The sequence below is a fragment of the Balaenoptera acutorostrata genome, chromosome 2 (genome assembly GCF_949987535.1).
Source record: "Balaenoptera acutorostrata chromosome 2, mBalAcu1.1, whole genome shotgun sequence".
Lineage (NCBI taxonomy): Eukaryota > Metazoa > Chordata > Mammalia > Artiodactyla > Balaenopteridae > Balaenoptera > Balaenoptera acutorostrata.
In genome coordinates this window covers 82,134,242-82,151,416 of record NC_080065.1, presented here as the reverse complement: position 1 = coordinate 82,151,416, position 17,175 = coordinate 82,134,242, and the positions used below count along the sequence as shown (strand labels likewise).

The 17,175-nt window shown below is 37.9% G+C and overlaps 1 protein-coding gene across 1 annotated transcript in view; it reads right to left on the bottom strand.

Moving 5' to 3' along the window:
* The window catches only part of LNPEP (leucyl and cystinyl aminopeptidase), a 104,909-nt gene extending 88,074 nt beyond the window's left edge, over positions 1–16,835 (bottom strand). The window contains exon 1 of the mRNA XM_007197483.2: positions 16,723–16,835. Within this exon, the coding sequence (XP_007197545.1) occupies positions 16,723–16,741 (19 nt within the window). The 5' untranslated portion in view covers positions 16,742–16,835. The remainder of the gene's footprint in view (positions 1–16,722) is intronic.
* Positions 16,836–17,175: the final 340 nt, after the last annotated feature.

Genomic DNA, 17,175 nt, shown 5'->3' with positions numbered 1-17,175 from the left:
CCCCCTGCCCATTATGATTATGAAATTATCCAAATATAAAACAATGCGTGCTCATTTTACTGAAACTTTATTGTTTGCTGTTTCAGAAAAACAGAAGCTTTTTTAGAGATCCTCTAAGCCTACTATGTTTTACAGATAAAACAATGAACTTTTGTCTAAAGTCATTTAGCTGATTAGCAAAAATGACTGGAACCAAGGAGATTTCTTTTTTTAATTTTTAAACTTTAACTTTTCTACAGGAAGGTGGAAGTGAAACAATAAGTGATCTTAACCCACAGAACTGTTCAGCTAAGTTTAGTTCTACCCAAATTTCAGCTGGGTGATTTTGAAAACAACCACTTTCTCAGACTTAACGGAAATGGTTAAGCAACCTCAGAGAAGTCATGTGTTCTTGCACTGTGGGAGACATTTTTTTTTTTTTAATGAGTCCTTTCTAGGTAATACAACATCTTAACATTGTCCAAGCACTCATCAACTAAAATAACAAGTCTACAAGATGCTACAAGTTATTACGCTAATCTAGATATCCTTCTTTCCTTTAAAAAGAACAAAGAGAATAATTTTTAAATCAGTTTTTACAATTTACAATAAAATGAATTCTCAAGACTTTAAGACCAAACCAGAAGAATAAAAGTCATTGAAAGGAAGAGACAAGCTGACAGTTCAAGACTGAGCAGCATGGTTTCATCCTGATCTCAGACAAAACAGAGATCGATATGTATTGAAAAATTATATTTTTGGAGAAATTTCTCATGTCATCCTTGTAGTTGATTTTTTGAGAAAATGTATCTGTGTGTGTCTCCTTTTTTCCCTGTAGTACTAGTTGAATCCTGGTACAGTAAAACACGATCATTGAGATGAGAGAATCTGTATAATTACTAATATAGGCGTTTTCTGGCTAAGTGATGAAACTTTACTAATTTTTAAAATTTGTTTTTTGATGCAAATATTTCTAACACATTTTACTACTTTCCCATCTTCTTACAAAGACTAGACGTAACATACGGTCATCATTGGGAAAAAATAACTGCACTGAAGCTTGTTGGGACATAGAACTCAGTGTGCTGGATGATAAGAGTACCAATATAGGAAATGATACCCCTGTACCTCATAATTTGGCCAATTTGCTTAAAAATGCATTTCAATTAACAACAAAGTTTACAACAAATCATACTGCATAGGATTTTTTTTAAAGTTATAGTTTAGATTTATTCATTGAACCAAGTTTCGCTGCAGCTGTTAACTCCAGCTATTTTTCAGGGGATTAGAAGCTCAACTGAAGGTCAATTTTAATTATGATTCTCATAGCAGACAGTAAACATTTCCTAAAGATAAACAGAAATCATTCAATTTGAAGAACAGAGAGAGAATGATTGAGAAAAAATAAGCAGTGCCTCAAATACCGTTAGGAAATATCAAAAGAACTAAAAACACATATGTAATTGGAGTCCCAGAATTACAGGAAAAAAATAAAATACTTGGGCAAAAATATTATCCAAAGAAACAATGGCCCAAAACTTTGTAAATATGGTGAAAGACACAAATTTACAGATTCATGAAGTTCAATGAACATCAAAAAAGACTAAGTCCAAAGAAAACCAAGCCAAGACACAGTTGAATTCCTAAGAATCAAAAGTAAAGGAAAACTTGAAACCAGCTAGGAAAAAAAAAAGTGACATATTACATATAGGATAACAACAATTCAAATACCATGGATTTCTTAACAAAAAACTATGGAGACCAGAAAATGATAGTCTTTAGTGTTTTTATATATGTGGAACTATTATATATGTTTGTACAATACATATGATACATATGTTACATATAGTACACAATATATTTATATCTTTGCATAAACTAGTATCCAGAACACATAAAGAACTCTTACAACTCAAAATAGCGGGCAGAAGATTTGAACAGCCACTTCACAAAAGAAAATGAACTAATGGCCAAAAAAACACATGAAAACATGCTTAACATCAGTAGTCATCAGGGAAATGCCAATTAAAACCAAAGAGATACCATTACACACCCATTTGGATTGGTTAAAATTAAAAAGACTAATCATACCAAATTTTGGCAGGGATGTGAAGAATATGCATTATCATACACTGCTGATGGAAATGTGAAGTGGTAAAACCAGTATGGAAAACAGTTGGCAGTTTCTTAAAAAGCTGAAACATACAGCTACTAGATGATCCAACCAATCATATCCTAGGTATTTACCCAAGAGAAACAAAAACAAATGTCTACACAAAGACTTGTACTTGAATGATCACAGGAGATTTATAATAATCCAAAACTGGAAACAAATGTCCATTAAGAGGTGAATGGATAAACAAATTATGATTTATCCATATAATGGAATACTATTCAGCAATTAAAAAAAGCAAAAAAAGGGGGGGGGAACTACTGATATTATTTAGATGAGTCTCAAAATAAAATAATTATGCTGAGTGAAAGAAGTCAGGCCAAAAACAATAGTATATGATTCCATTTATGTAAAATCTATATAATTCCATTTACGTAAAATTCTAGAAAATGTAAGCTAATCTATAGTGAGAGAAAACAGATCAGTGGTTGCCTAGGAATGGGGAAAGAGGGAGGGATTTTATTTTCTTTGACTTTAAAAAATGTAACACCAAGAATCAGGAATATACAACATTTCGGTACTCTGATTTTAATTATACAAAGACCAATCTGAGAGGCTTATTCATTTGAACAATTACTGCACATTCACATGCCACACTCCAGGCCTTTGTTCCACAATTAATTTTTGTCCACTAACCTAAAGGAACCATAAAAGGTCTTCTGTTCAAAAATATTCCTGACACTATAAACACGAACACAGTGAAGGGCTAATTCTCTATAATGTTAGTAAGTATACAAATATTTCAAGGTACTTTAAATAGATGGGTTAGGATGGGTGGGTATATCATCTACTTTTACGGAAGTTTTACAGAACTTTTAAGTTCAGTTGGCCTAACATACATGCACATGCCAGGATGTCCATGTCTGCATTTCATCACAGTTCACCATATGTCTTATTTGGTGGGTAGAGAAAGAGAAGACAGTTTTTTCCCCTAGTTTTATTGAGAAATAATTGACATACATCACTGTGTAAATTTAAGGTATCAGTATGATGGTTTGATTTACACATATTGTGAAATGATTACCACAATAGGTTTATTTAACATCCATCACCTCATATAGATATAATAAAAAAAAAAAAATTTCTGCTCATGATGAGAACTCTTAGGATCTACTCTCTTAACAACTTTCCTGTATATCACAAAGCAGTCTTAACTACAGTCATCATGTTGCACATTATATCCCTAGTACTTACTTACCTTATAACTGTAAGTTTGTACCTTTTGTTCACTTTCCTCCAACTTCCCCTCCCCCTCCCCTGCACCTCTGGTAACCACAAATCTGATTTCTTTTCCTATGAGTTTGATGTGTGTTTGTGTGTGGTTTGTTTTTTTTCTTTCTTAGATTCCATATATAAGTGAGATCATACAGTATATGTCTTTCCCTGACTTATTTCACTTAGCCTCTAGGTCCATTCATGTTGTTGCAAATTGTAGGATTTCCTCTTTTTATGGCTGAATAATATTCCACTGCGTGTGTGTGCATGTGTATATATACACACATATACATACATATATACATATACGTACATACACACACACACACCCCACAACTTCTTTATCCATTCATCCACAGATGAACATTTAGGTTGTTTCCATGTCTTGGCTACAGAAAATAATGCTGCTATGAACATGGTGGGTACAGATATTTTTTGAAGGGGAAGATAGTTTAAGTAGATCAATCCTAGTCATTCATGGCCCCAAAGAACCCAGAGAAAAAAAGAGAGTTGATTCTAGTTCTCTTAAAGGTCTAAATCATTCTATGGTGGGACAGGCATGGGACAAAGGATTTTCTATCATTCTGGACTCAGTAGATCAGGACAAGTAGAAAAAAATAATTAAACTTAACCTTGTAGGACTTTAATTCATCAAAATTAAGATAAGTCTAAGAAATCACCAAAGGACTGAGAAGTTAAATGATATTTCCATATTATGTGTATGCTGGAGGGAGAGGGTTTTGGGAAAGAGGGGCAGCTTGTTGAAAACCCAAGTGCCCATCAACAGACAACTGGTTTAAGAAGATGTGGTGGATATATATATATGGGTATATATATTACTCAGTCATAAAAAAGAATGAAATATTGCCACCTGCAGCAACATGAATGGATCTAAAGAAAATCATACTTAGTGAAGTAAGTCAGACAGACAAAGGCAAGTATTATATAATATCACTTACATGTGGAATCTAAAAAATAATACTAATGAATCTATTTACAAAACAGAAACAGGCTCACAGACATAGGAAACAAGTTTATGGTCACCAAAACGGAAAAGGGGGGAGGGGGAGAGGGATAAATTAGGAGTATGAGATTAACAGATACACACTACTATACATAAAATAGGTTAATTACAAGGATTTACTGTATAGCACCGGGAACTATATTCAGTATCTTGTAATAACCTATAATGGAAAATAATCTGAAATATATATATATAAAACAAACTGAATCACTTTGCTGCACACCTGAAACTAACACAATATTGTAAATCAACTATACTTCAATAAATGGATAGATCTGATAGGAACTAATAAATGTAAAATGATTGAGCCAAATGGAACATCATGGCTTGGCAACCACCAAAAAATAACAATAAAGTTGTTTTTCTTTTTTAATAATAAAAAAGAAGAAAACCCTTCAGGTATAAACAGAAAATAGATAAAATCAGTTATTATTTTTTAAAGCTAATTAAAAATTTTTAAATAATTCTGTGTCCTCCCTAGTTTAGAACCATCCAGGGATGAAATAAATGACAGTAGAATACTCAAATAACAAAGGCATCTGATGTGTGGTTTGTCAGATATGCCTGGCTAGAACATTTCCTTTTCCTGTGACCTAGATCTGTCTTAAGAAACTTGCTGCCCAATTCCAACAGCCCCACTTTCTACCTGCTGTGGATTCCTAAGGTATTCTACCCCAGTCTCTATAAAAGACAGGTTTAACGTTTAGAGTAACAGTTCTCAAGATGTGGTATGGGTACCCCTGGGAATTTCTGATACTCTTTCAGCTGGTCTTCAAGGTCAAAACTATTTTCATATTCAGATGTTATTTGCTGTTTTCATGCCCATTCTCTCATGAGTGTACAGTGGAGTTTTCCATAGGCTACATGACGCTTTATATAACAGACTGAACACAGAAGCAAATGTGAAAATCCAGTTGCCTTCTGTGACGCCAGACATTAAAACAAATTGCAACAATGTAAAATAATGTCTCTCACTAATATTTTTGTTTTGGAAATAGTTATTTTATTAAAAACGTTATTTATGTTAACATGTAAAAGGCTTTTTATTGTTATTATGAAATATGTTAATAAACATTTAAAAAAATCTCTCAGTGTTCTAAGTATCCAGATACGGTAAGTATCTAGAGACATAACCCACACAAACAAAAGCTCTTAGGGGTCCACAATAATTTTTAAGAGTATATAAAAGGGGTCCTGAGACGAAAAAGTTTGAGAAGCGTAACTGTGCCTTCAAAGATAAAGAAAAAAATTCCCAAACTCGCCAGACATCTTGATTCAAGCATGGACGTCTCAGTATATTGTTAGAAAATGTATACAGAGTAAACACATAAAGTAAGGAAAGTAAATATAGAAGGTCTGAATCACTCTATAGTAGGGCTGGAAGGGACAAAGGATTTTGGATCATCCTGGATTCCTGGATCCAGAAAAAACTACTTGAATTTAACCATATATGCTCCTTTGAGCATCCTCAGGCAGGAATGTGGACTTCAATAATTTGTCCCTATGAAAAAACACAACCTTCTTTACCTTGAGGTAAACAAAATTGTCCAAAACGAAGGCTGCCTGTTATGGACTGAATTGTTCCTCCCCCGCCCCCAGCTTCATATATTGAAGCACTAATCCCCAGTGTGACTGTTTTGGGAGACAGGGCCTTTAAGGAGGTGATTAAGGTGAAATGAGGTCGTAAGAGCAGGCTGACAGAACTGGTGTTCTGATCAGAGGAAGAGACACCAGTGCTCTCTATACACACAGAAGAAAGGCCATGTGAGGACACAGCAAGAAGGCAGTCATCTGCAAGCCAGGAAGGACTTTCACCAGAAACCAACCATGCCGGCATCTTAATCTTGAACTCCTAACCCTCACACTGTAGGAAAACTTTTGTTAAGCTACCCAGTCTGTGGTACCATGCCTATACTCTGTTTCCATATAAGCACTCCATAAATATACTGAGTAAGAGGGGGAAGAGGAGACTTTTTAAGTGGGAAGGAGATGTTGAATAAATGTCTTTACAGTTCACACACCATTATTTATGTTACATGGCCACTAAGCAGATGTTTTAAGTGTTGTTCTTCTCAAAATGTCACCTATTTTTTTACCTTTGATTAATATCAGGACAGAAACATCCACATTTTTTCCTACTGGTTACTGTCAGGTCTAAAATTCATGCTTTCATATTTCAGTTCATACTATAACTAACTCATACCATTAGTTATTCTATTTTGTCAAGAGAGCCCTGCCTGTCAATGGCTTTACCTGCTTGACAGCCATGACACAGCTTCACCTCCTTTACTCTTTCCCTAAGGCCACCTGAATGCTTATGCATAACCAATTCATGCCTCTTACCAATTCTTGGATATTAGGAAATTCCCTTCTAAAAGTCAAATCTAATTGGCTTGGTAATTGTTTTTGTGGCTCTCTGATGAAGGGCAAAATAGCCCAATGGCAGGTCAGCCAGAAGGCCCTACAGCACTGCAGGAAAAGAAATTGATTTAACTGCACCACTTTGGTCTCAAATGCACAGCAGCTCTCTAGCTATGAAAAAGGCAGAGAAGATGAAAGGACAAGGGAGGAAAATGTTGGGTCATTCTTTAATTTTGATTTTGAAAATGCTTCAGAGTAAGAGACACCCTCTCTCTAAGCATCATCTTCCCTCCCCTCAAACACGGGGACCACATCTTATTTAGCACTATCTTCCCGGTACAAAGCACAGGGTCTGAAACACAGCAAGTGCTCAAAATGCATTTCAATGGAAAGGGAAGCTGAATGAACATTGATAAGAATATTCAAAAAAAGTGCCTTGAAATTACTCTATTTGTTATAGAGATATTTATAGAAAAAGGAAGAGCACTGAAATTCAACTTTACTTGCAAAAATTAAAAGAAAAAACCTCCGAATTAAAAGAACACAAACAAAACAAAATTGCTATTTAAATGTTTTAGTTGTTTGATGTAATATTAGTCTTAGATAACATTTACTGAATATCCAATATGTATGAAACATTATATTAGGTGCCAACTCTAGTAGCAGCCAAATACAAGAGAACTGTGTTTTTAATCTGTTAAATGTAATTGACAGTTCCTGGCTGAACAAGTATGTATGTTCTTTACACAGAATTCAAAATGTGGTTTTAACCAGAGAAAATGAATCCTAAACTAGTGGTACCTCTGCTTTCATAACATACTTTATGCTTCTTTGAGCATCCCTGGGAATAAATGTGGACTCCAGTAACTTATTCCTGCGGAAAAACACTATCTTCTTAACCCTGAGGTATCCCAGGGGCAATTATAGCCCAGGATGAGGAATACTTCTCCTTGTTCCCATGCAATCCATCCATATAGCCACCAAACACTTGAAGGATTATTCCTTACATCCTTTACCTTGATGTTTCATCAAAATCACTACCTTAGATGTTTCAGAAGTTCAAAATGTTATCTTTGTGAGGAAAACAAACAAAAACCAGACCCAGAGCCTCCTGGCAGTGTTGAAGTAAGGAGGTAAACTGCCATAATTCATAATAGATTCTTAGAGCCAAAAGCTGCTGCCAAGTTACATTTATTCAGCAAAAATAATAATAAAATAAGGGTGTCACTGTCACTAGCAGAAATACAAATTCACTAGTAAAACTAGCTTCTTAGTAAGCTTCCTGTGAGGAAACATAACAAAATAGGTATGAATTTAAATACACACTATATTATAGACATGTTTGTTTGCATTCCTGACGCCTATGATATTTGTAGGCCTTGTTGCCAGTAAATGAAGTACGTTTATTCTATATCCTCATGTTAACACTACCCCTTTTGGTCTTTAATTCCTCACTATTTCAACCCCACCTAACAGACAAAATATATATAATACCTAAGACTGAAATAAGTTCTACTTGTACGAATAATGAGGTGGTGCATATTACATTTGCTTGAAGGAACAGGAAGAACACACCTAAGCCAGAATTAAATTGGGTGTAGAAATGAGTAGTTCCTCTAGTTAGGCAACACTTCCCTGAAAGTGTTACAAATGCATAATAATTGTTAATAAATATGAAATGGAAAGAATCCTCCCTTATACTAGCCTCAAGCCTTTAGTAAACAAGATACAAGACATACCATATGTTCACCATTTCAAAATCTCACCATGGCTGGAATATGCCAAACCATCATGTATCTTAAACTTCAGTGAATATCAGAAAAATTTTTGAGTTTCTGTGCATATTTTAGTTTTTTAACTAAAGATATTAAAACATCTCGGTAATATCCTTAAATAAGAATTACAGAGCTAGTGAGTGAGGAGCTAGGATTTGAATGCAGCAGTCTGACCTGCTCTTCACTATTGCGCTACACTATGCAGTAGTCTTATGAAATGAGGTAGATTCATGGACAGATCTCCAAAATGAAGAAATAAAAGTACTGATTGACATATATACACTAATATGTATAAAATAGATAATGAATAAGAACCTGCTGTATAAAAAATAAAATTAAATTAAAAAAAGAAAAGAAATAAAAGTACAAAACCAAATGTACCCAAGGAAAATGGTGTGGGATGGGACCTGTCCTTCTCAAAGTCTGATAGTCTTTGAAGAGAGTGTACTGATTTGTGCATCCGTATACCTTTAAAAAAAAATTAATTCTACTGGAGTGTAAGCTCCTCAAGGGCAGAGACCATTCTGCATTTCATACTGTACTCCAGCTTTAAGAATAAAGCTTGGACTAAGTTAGCATACAGTGAAGGTATTTATTTGAGGGTGTATCTTTTTAAAAACTATTATCTTTTAAAAAAGAGTTAAGTGGGGATGTGTCAAAGACAAATTAAAAAAAAATCTGTTAATTGAGGTAGTCTAAAATGCTATGCAAGAAAATTTGTATTAAAATATTCACAGTATGCTTCTTCTCTGACCCCCACTCCTGACTCCCCAATGCAGAAGAATGCAGCAAGGAGACACGGAAAACTAATTTTGGTTTGTTATATTTTTAATCTTGGTGATAAAAATAAGAGGTGAAGAAAAATTCTTAGCATGATGTAAACAGGACGAAATTCAAAATGAAAAAAAGGGGAACATAACAACAACAAAAAAGAGAAGAAAATAATTAAGTAGATTTGAACCCCAGCACTACCTGGTTTCAGTGAAAAACAATTAAACCCAAAGCACTCATCTTCTTCAAAATTTTTTGTACTATATATTTCTGCATTTATTTTCTCTGGTTGTTATCCACAGTGGAATTAATATAGAACCAAGAGAAAATATAAAATTTACGATAATGTACAAGTTTCTAACAATAACCATTTAATTCTACTGAATAGCACTCAAAAACAGTGTCAATTCCACAGAGGAAATAATCTAGTTAAACAATTCTGGCTAGAAGACACCAAAAAGCATCAAGTTAACAGTGCAACATAATAGTCCATGGACTAAAAATAGACCAGTTCAGAATACTGAGAGCATTTAGTTCCTTTATCCTTATATTTATTATTATGACAATGATCAGAATTCACATAAAGATATGCCATTTTAGTCACTTAAAAGTTAGCCAATATCCTTGTGGGGAAAATAAAATTATTTTAGCTTAATTTTCAATTTTCTTTTCCTTTTCTAGGCTAATTATTTTATGCTAATGTTTATATTTATATCAAATATGTCCTCCAGCCAAACTTATAATCTTTATCTTACAAAATATTTCTAAAAATCTTTCCTCATAACATAGGTCCCACAGTCCTTGACAATCCTCAGGGCACCTCTTAAAAAGATTTAGCTATAAAAAGTAATTGAAAATGTCATTGATGACTAAATATTTATGCTCATTAATCTCTCGGGCAAAGCTACATACCTTTGTAAAATCTAACGCTAAAAAGTTTATCTTTAATTCCATCAACTACCTGGATATTGTTTCAAAAAAATCTTAACTGCATAATTCCTTAGTTAACATGAAAAATGGCATTCAGCATAATAAATTATGAGTTTTATTATGAGTGTCTATTATGAGTGATTTAACAGAGAGTTCATATCACTGCATGAGACCTGCAGAAGAAGTTTATAAGAACTCTTCAATATACAGAATGCTTATGAGTTAGATAATACCTCAGTTGGTGAATAAATTTGCTAGACTTGATCTCAGATGGATTTGAACAAATAATTATTTTACTGATAATTCTGAAATACTTCTCCATCAGATTGATAAAACACAAAGTAAATGATAGTACCAAATCTACAGCAAAAACTTTGCCATCAATATACAACTTACTGAGAGTCAGTTTGATTATCATAAACCTATTTTTTTTTAAAATAGTGATTATTCATAAGTCTGGGATTGTAACCACATTTTTTCTACCAATAGTTATTGTCACTTGATTATTTGCCAAGAAGGGCTTCTATGTATGAATTCTTCAAGTCTTTATCTCAATAGCATTTCCCAAATTGGCAATTAATTACAACAGAACTATGTACCCAACTGCAATGAACTACTGCACTCTAGGCTAGCCACACTTTAGTGAATGTGCGTTTATTTCTATCCAACTCGGCACACTATGATTTTTATCTAATCTCCAAGTCACACTAGACCCTCCTTCCTACATTGAATTATTTTCCTGTGTGCTTCCTCCAAATGGAAAATTACTAAGCGTCTCGGTAGCTTGTATGGATGCAGATGGAAGTGAGGCTGCTGTTTTAAACAGCAATGCATTTCTTATTCCCACAAACACCCAACACTCTACCCTCAGTTTGAGCTGTTTTCTTAATCTAGGTGTCCAATCTAGATACTGAAAGGACAATGTCAGTGCCCCAAAAGGTTTAGGTACTAAGCGTTTAAAGAGTGGAGAAACTACTGCTAAAAGTATAAGGGGAAACCAGCCCAAACTTACAGGCATGATCTTAATGTATCTAGGACACGCTAGTTCCTCCCATCAAGCCCCAAGGGCCTTACTTAACCATTGAGGCCCTTTTGACAATTATGGGACAAGAAGAAACTAGACAAATATTATACTACTTCTGTCTTCAAATCACACTACTAATACCAACTTAAAGAAAGATCTTTTAAACATTTAGCTCTCCTTAATCACTCCCACTAAACTCCATTTTTCCTCTAAACAGAATTCTGGAATGGTGTAATGTTGTTGAGGTGATGAATATTCTAACAACTGTTTTAAATCTTATAAAATAACAATTTCAGCTGTGACCCAAAGCCTCCTTACCCGCCAGAAAGTTCCTCTATGGCACCAAATGACACCTGAGGCAGTTGTCTGGGAAACACTACCACACAGTCCTGGTCATCATTTGCTATGAGATCCAGGAAGGAAAGGAGCACATCCAACCCACAGAGGTACCAGTTCTCTCAATGCACTTCCCATTCTCCTGTTCTCCCAGCTTATGAAGCTCTCCCTGTAGAACATCAGAAAACCTCCTTAAACACCCTTCCTCCCAGATCTCTGGCTTGGCCTCCCCCAATAGCACCAGAGGTCTGGAGAAGACTCTGGACCATCCAATCCCCAAATCTACAGAAGTCCAAACAATTGGCTGGAGTTTTGTTTTGGTGACTTCATTCTTTAACTAAGTGGGAGGAATTCCCAGGAGGACCTTCATTAAGGAAAAGAGTTTCAAAGGGTCTTCTACATTTGAACTTGATTCTCCACTGCTTTTTCAAACTCCCTTGGAAGCCTAAATTTTCTTTATTTTTTTTAAATTAATTTATTTATTTATTTTTGGCTGTGCTGGGTCTTCGTTTCTTTTTTTTTTTTTTTAAGTTATACAATTTTTATTTATTTATTTATTTATTTATGGCTGTGTTGGGTCTTCGTTTCTGTGCGAGGGCTTTCTCTAGTTGCGGCAAGTGGGGGCCACTCTTCATCGGTGCGCGGGCCTTTCATTATTGCGGCCTCTCTTGTTGCGGAGCACAGACTCCAGACGCGCAGGCTCAGTAGTTGTGGCTCACGGGCGTAGTTGCTCCGCGGCATGTGGGATCTTCCCAGACCAGGGCTCGAACCCTTGTGCCCTGCATTGGCAGACAGATTCTCAACCACTGCGCCACGAGGGAAGCCCCTGGGTCTTCGTTTCTGTGCGAGGGCTTTCTCCAGTTGCGGTGAGCGGGGGCCACTCTTCATCGCGGTGCACGGGCCTCTCACTGTCGCGGCCTCTCCCGTTGCGGAGCACAGGCTCCAGACGCGCAGGCTCAGCAATTGTGGCTCACGGGCCGAGTCGCTCCGTGGCATGTGGGATCTTCCCAGACCAGGGCTCGAACCCGTGTCCCCTGCATTGGCAAGCATTCTCAACCACTGCGCCACCAAGGAAGCCCTCTTATAACCAATCTTTATGGTTCTATCTCTTTCAAACTGAGTTCTCAAGAATCATCTACAGATAAATGATAATCACTGGTTTTAACTGTTTCTAAAATATGCTGTCTATTTATCTTGTCTCAAGATACTTTTGTGGGGAAGTTGTTATGTAAAGTGAAGAACTTTTCCACCTCTGCTTTCCAGTTAAAAACTGGATTGGTTTCTAGTTACAGCCTCAACCTTATACTATTAAATGATGTTAACATTCGAATCCAGTACACTCCTATTTCCCTTAACTGAAATAAATACTTAAGACAGAAGGATAAAAGCAGAATTTAACTTATATCCCATCATATAGAGAAACTATTATCTTCCATTTTTAACGTTTTTTTCTCAATATGGTAAGTTATCACAGAACAAAAGAAAACTGTATATGAACAGAATGTGGTAAGCTCACATTTTTGATAGTTGCTAAAAAAAAAATTAAAACAAATGCATACCTATAGGATAAATGTTATTTGTAAGATTAAAAAGGTGAAATCACAATTTTATACTGCCTTACAATCCATGAATATCTAATTAGTTGTCCAGACTTCCCATTTTGGAAGTTGGGAAATACTTGCATTTGAATGCCAATCTGATAACAACAAAAAAAAATAGTTTTATAAGACAGGAAAGTGCCCCTTGTTTGATTATGCACAAGGCTGTAGTACTAAAGTGATTATTGGGGGCTTTGGGGAAAAAAAACTGTTTAAATTATGTTTTCAGTGCTGGAGCTTCCAAATATCATCCTTTTCCACCCTCTGAAGATTTACTTTGGGCCATACCACAAACTAGAAAGCATTTAAAAATACACACACACATATACACACAAATATATACATACGGAATTTGCTTATCTAGTAAACTTCTCAAAAGCTTCCTTCTGGTGAATACTTCTAGTATGCTCAAAATGAAGTGCAGATTCCTAGACCCAACCTCAGACCTCCTCAATCAGATTCTGAGGGTGAGCTCTGTATTTCCATTCCTTAACATAAATTTAAATTACTCTAAAATACCCCAACCCTGCATGCAAATGAGAACAAATAAAACTAGGTGGTCATCAAATAATTACTTGCCCTAATCTAGTACATCTATCAAAAGACCTCTAGAGTTGCTATCTATTTTTTGTTTGGTTTTTGGTAATATATCAATCACTGCTCCCTAACAGTTTCACTTCTACCTGCCTAACAGAACATAATAGTTACTACCAAACCAATCTTGAGTACTAGTCCAGCATATTTCTCTCCCCATAAAAAAGGCACCAAAGATCCAAAGCCAGACTGGATATCTAGTCTTCAGCATAATAGTCAGGAGTCCCCATCAAGGGCAAGACCAAAAACATCTCCTGAGCCAAACAGAAATTCTTGGCAATAAGGTACCTCCTTGTAAGCCCTTTCTGGAGATGTGCATCTTAAATGGATTACAGCAGTGTGTTACCTCGACAGGTTAACATAGGATGGTCATCAAATAAATCCATTATCAGCAGGCAGAGAGCAGGGTCCAAGAAAAATGAGTCATACCTGAAGCAACTTTTGACAGAAAACACGGAAAGTAGAAAAAGCCTTACTGGAACAGATGAGTACTGAAAACCAAATTAGCAAAACAAACTAAATTTGCCTCCTTTACAAATTTACCCTTTTTCAGGCAGTGAAATCACTGACAAGATTTTAACTGAAAGATACGTGGGTCCCAAATTACTGAAACTTTTTTATTAAGCTCTCACACCTCTCTCCATATACAGGCATACATGAGAAAATGTAAGTGGTGACAATTTTATTAAAAGAGAATAAATGTGTAACAAAAGCCCACACCAAACTTGATAAATCCTGCAATAATAAATTCTATGGGTAATGGAATACTCTGCACCAGAACACCCAGACTTATGGGAGAATTAGATGTACCTATCCTTTGTACTCAAAAGGATTAAGTACAAAGATAAACATACTTTACACTATACCCTGTCCTGTTTGAAGACACCAGAAAATTCTACAGTTATTCTTCAAAAGTTCTGAAATAAATAATGAGTCCACCTTAAACCTGAAAAGCACCTCAAATTGCTAGGACCTAATTTCTTGTTGACTTTAGATGTTGTAGTTTCTATTCTCCTTGTTAAAGGACGCTAGATAAGGAGTGATTAATACATTAACTAAAATGATGCATTGCTAAACTGTCTCCAGCACAGAGTCTGAAAAATCTGGAAGACAGACAGGAAAGGATTAGAAATCCAATTTCCTACATGAAAGTTGAAGCATTGCTTCTTTTTTGTTCTCCTCTCTGGGGCTTTTCCACTGCCCTCCCAAATGTGACAATTTGCAAATATTCACATCTAGAGGAGCATATTCTAAAACTATTCTAAGATGGGAGAAAAGGCCCCAATTTTAAGACTTGAGAATGTACTTTAATTCTGTAGGCACAGGTTCACCAAATCAGCTAGCAATAATCTTGACCAACTGGGTGACTCAGCCTTGTGAGGTTTTTTTTTTTTTTTTAATTTAGAGGAAACTTCTCGTTTAAAATCCTACAAACATGGAATCTCCAAGCTTTCTACCTAGAACAAAGAAAAAGCCTTGGAATACTCACTGGAAGGGATTTAAGGATTTGTATTAAACATATTCTATACCAAAATACTAGATCGTCTCTAAGCTTCCTTTCAGCTCAAATCTTCCTTATTTTTCTTAGTAACTTTACCAGACTATTCTTAGAGCCTTAGTAATTACAAATAGAACCTGAATGAGAAAGAAAATTCAGAATTAAAGTTGTCATCATTAAGCCTAATTAAACAGTACAGACAGGAAGATGGCAGTAGAATAAAGCATCCTGAATTAGGGACAGGGAGAATATAATGAGTAGTTCGCAGTCCCATGAATGAAACACCGCATACAACAAAGTCTGGCTAGGGTTTAGGACATACTGGACAACGTCTCTGTCTCCTGGGTGGCAACGGACCCACCCAAACAGGGATAGATTTTGTCTTCTATTAATGCGACAAACTACTGATATCTACCTTAAGTAACCAACCACCCGCAGGAAAACACATGTCAACTAGAAAGTGAACCCTCTCATTTTAGTGTGAATTCTCCCTTACTGGCAGTTTTCCTACTTTCTATCCCAAAAGGGAATCCATTTACTCAACGCCGCAAACTGTAAGACATCTCACCCCTACACTGTGACTCTGGCACTTCTGGTCCAAACAAAAGCCATCGTTTTAAGTAGGGTGGGATTTGTTCGCTCCATTCAGTAAAGGGCTGTGGCTGTTAGCAGAACATCCTGCAGGCTCCTGCTTTGACTCTTGCCTCGAGTCACACCGTGCTATCACCGTGACGGACCCTTGATATTTAATGAGTCTTCGACTGAAAAACTGACATTCTCGGGAGCCAGGGAAACGAGGCTTGAACGCCCTGCGGAGTGCGTCCGCAACAGACGGGAGGGTGGCAATGCCGGCAGGAACCTCCTCGGCACCCAGCAGGGGTGATCAAGCCTTTCCGCAAGTTTCTCTTCCTTCCACTAAATTAACCTGCCAAGCCCCCACCCCGTCCTATTAGGAGAAGTCACACCAGCAACTCGCTGAAGGACGGGGGGTACAGCTCCCAGCGCGCCACAGAAGTTGGGTTTGGTCGCGGTTTAACCCTTCCTGCCCCAGAGCCATGGCCGACACCCCCTTCACCCGGGGCAAACCCAGGCTGCCAACTTTCCCGCTGCCCCCTCCTCTGCGCACAGCAGCCCAAACTTTGCTGTTCGCCCACCTGGGCGCGCAGCGGAGCGTGGGGTCCGGCCGCACCCGACACCGCCCCCACCCGGGGCAGGCGGCGGCGCTGACCTTCACGCCAGCCCCCGGCCAGCGACCGCTGCCGCCCGCCCCCTCCCCCGAGCCTCGAACTGCCTCCCCCGGTCCCCTTCCACCGCCCCCAAACGCTCGCGGGAAAACCGCGGCGGGGGCGACTGCAGCTCGACCTCGCGTGTCACGACTGCCCACGACCCTCTGGGCCCCAGAGAGCACCGGTACCGGCCCTGGCTCCTCTGGCCGCCCACTCACCATCCGTGAAGGGCTCCATTTTCCCCCCGCCGCGGCTCCTTTCGGCCGGAGAGCCCAAGCTTCCTACTCCAAGAGCTGAAGCGGCCCTGCCGACTGAGCATGCCCAGCGCGGCGCCGAGGGCTGTCGGGGAGGTGCCGCGAGGGGCGGCGCCGCTCCGCCCGCTCTGAGATCCGCCGCTCCGGGTTTTCGCGACAACTGCAGAAAGAGCGAGGGAAACTAGAGGAAAAAGCACCACACAGGCCCTGGCGGACTCCTGGGAGAGGAGCTGGAGGAGCGGGTTAGATCTGGGGGCGGGTCCATGGGCGTGGCCGGAGCAAGCCCCGCCCCTGGCAGAAAGGCCGGCGGCTCTGTCTCGTCCAGGGCTCAGAACAGCGGTCAGTCATCAAGCAAATGTGATGCCCTGTTGCGTCCGGCCGGGCCGGGCCGTAGACGCCAGGAGCCCGGCACCGCGC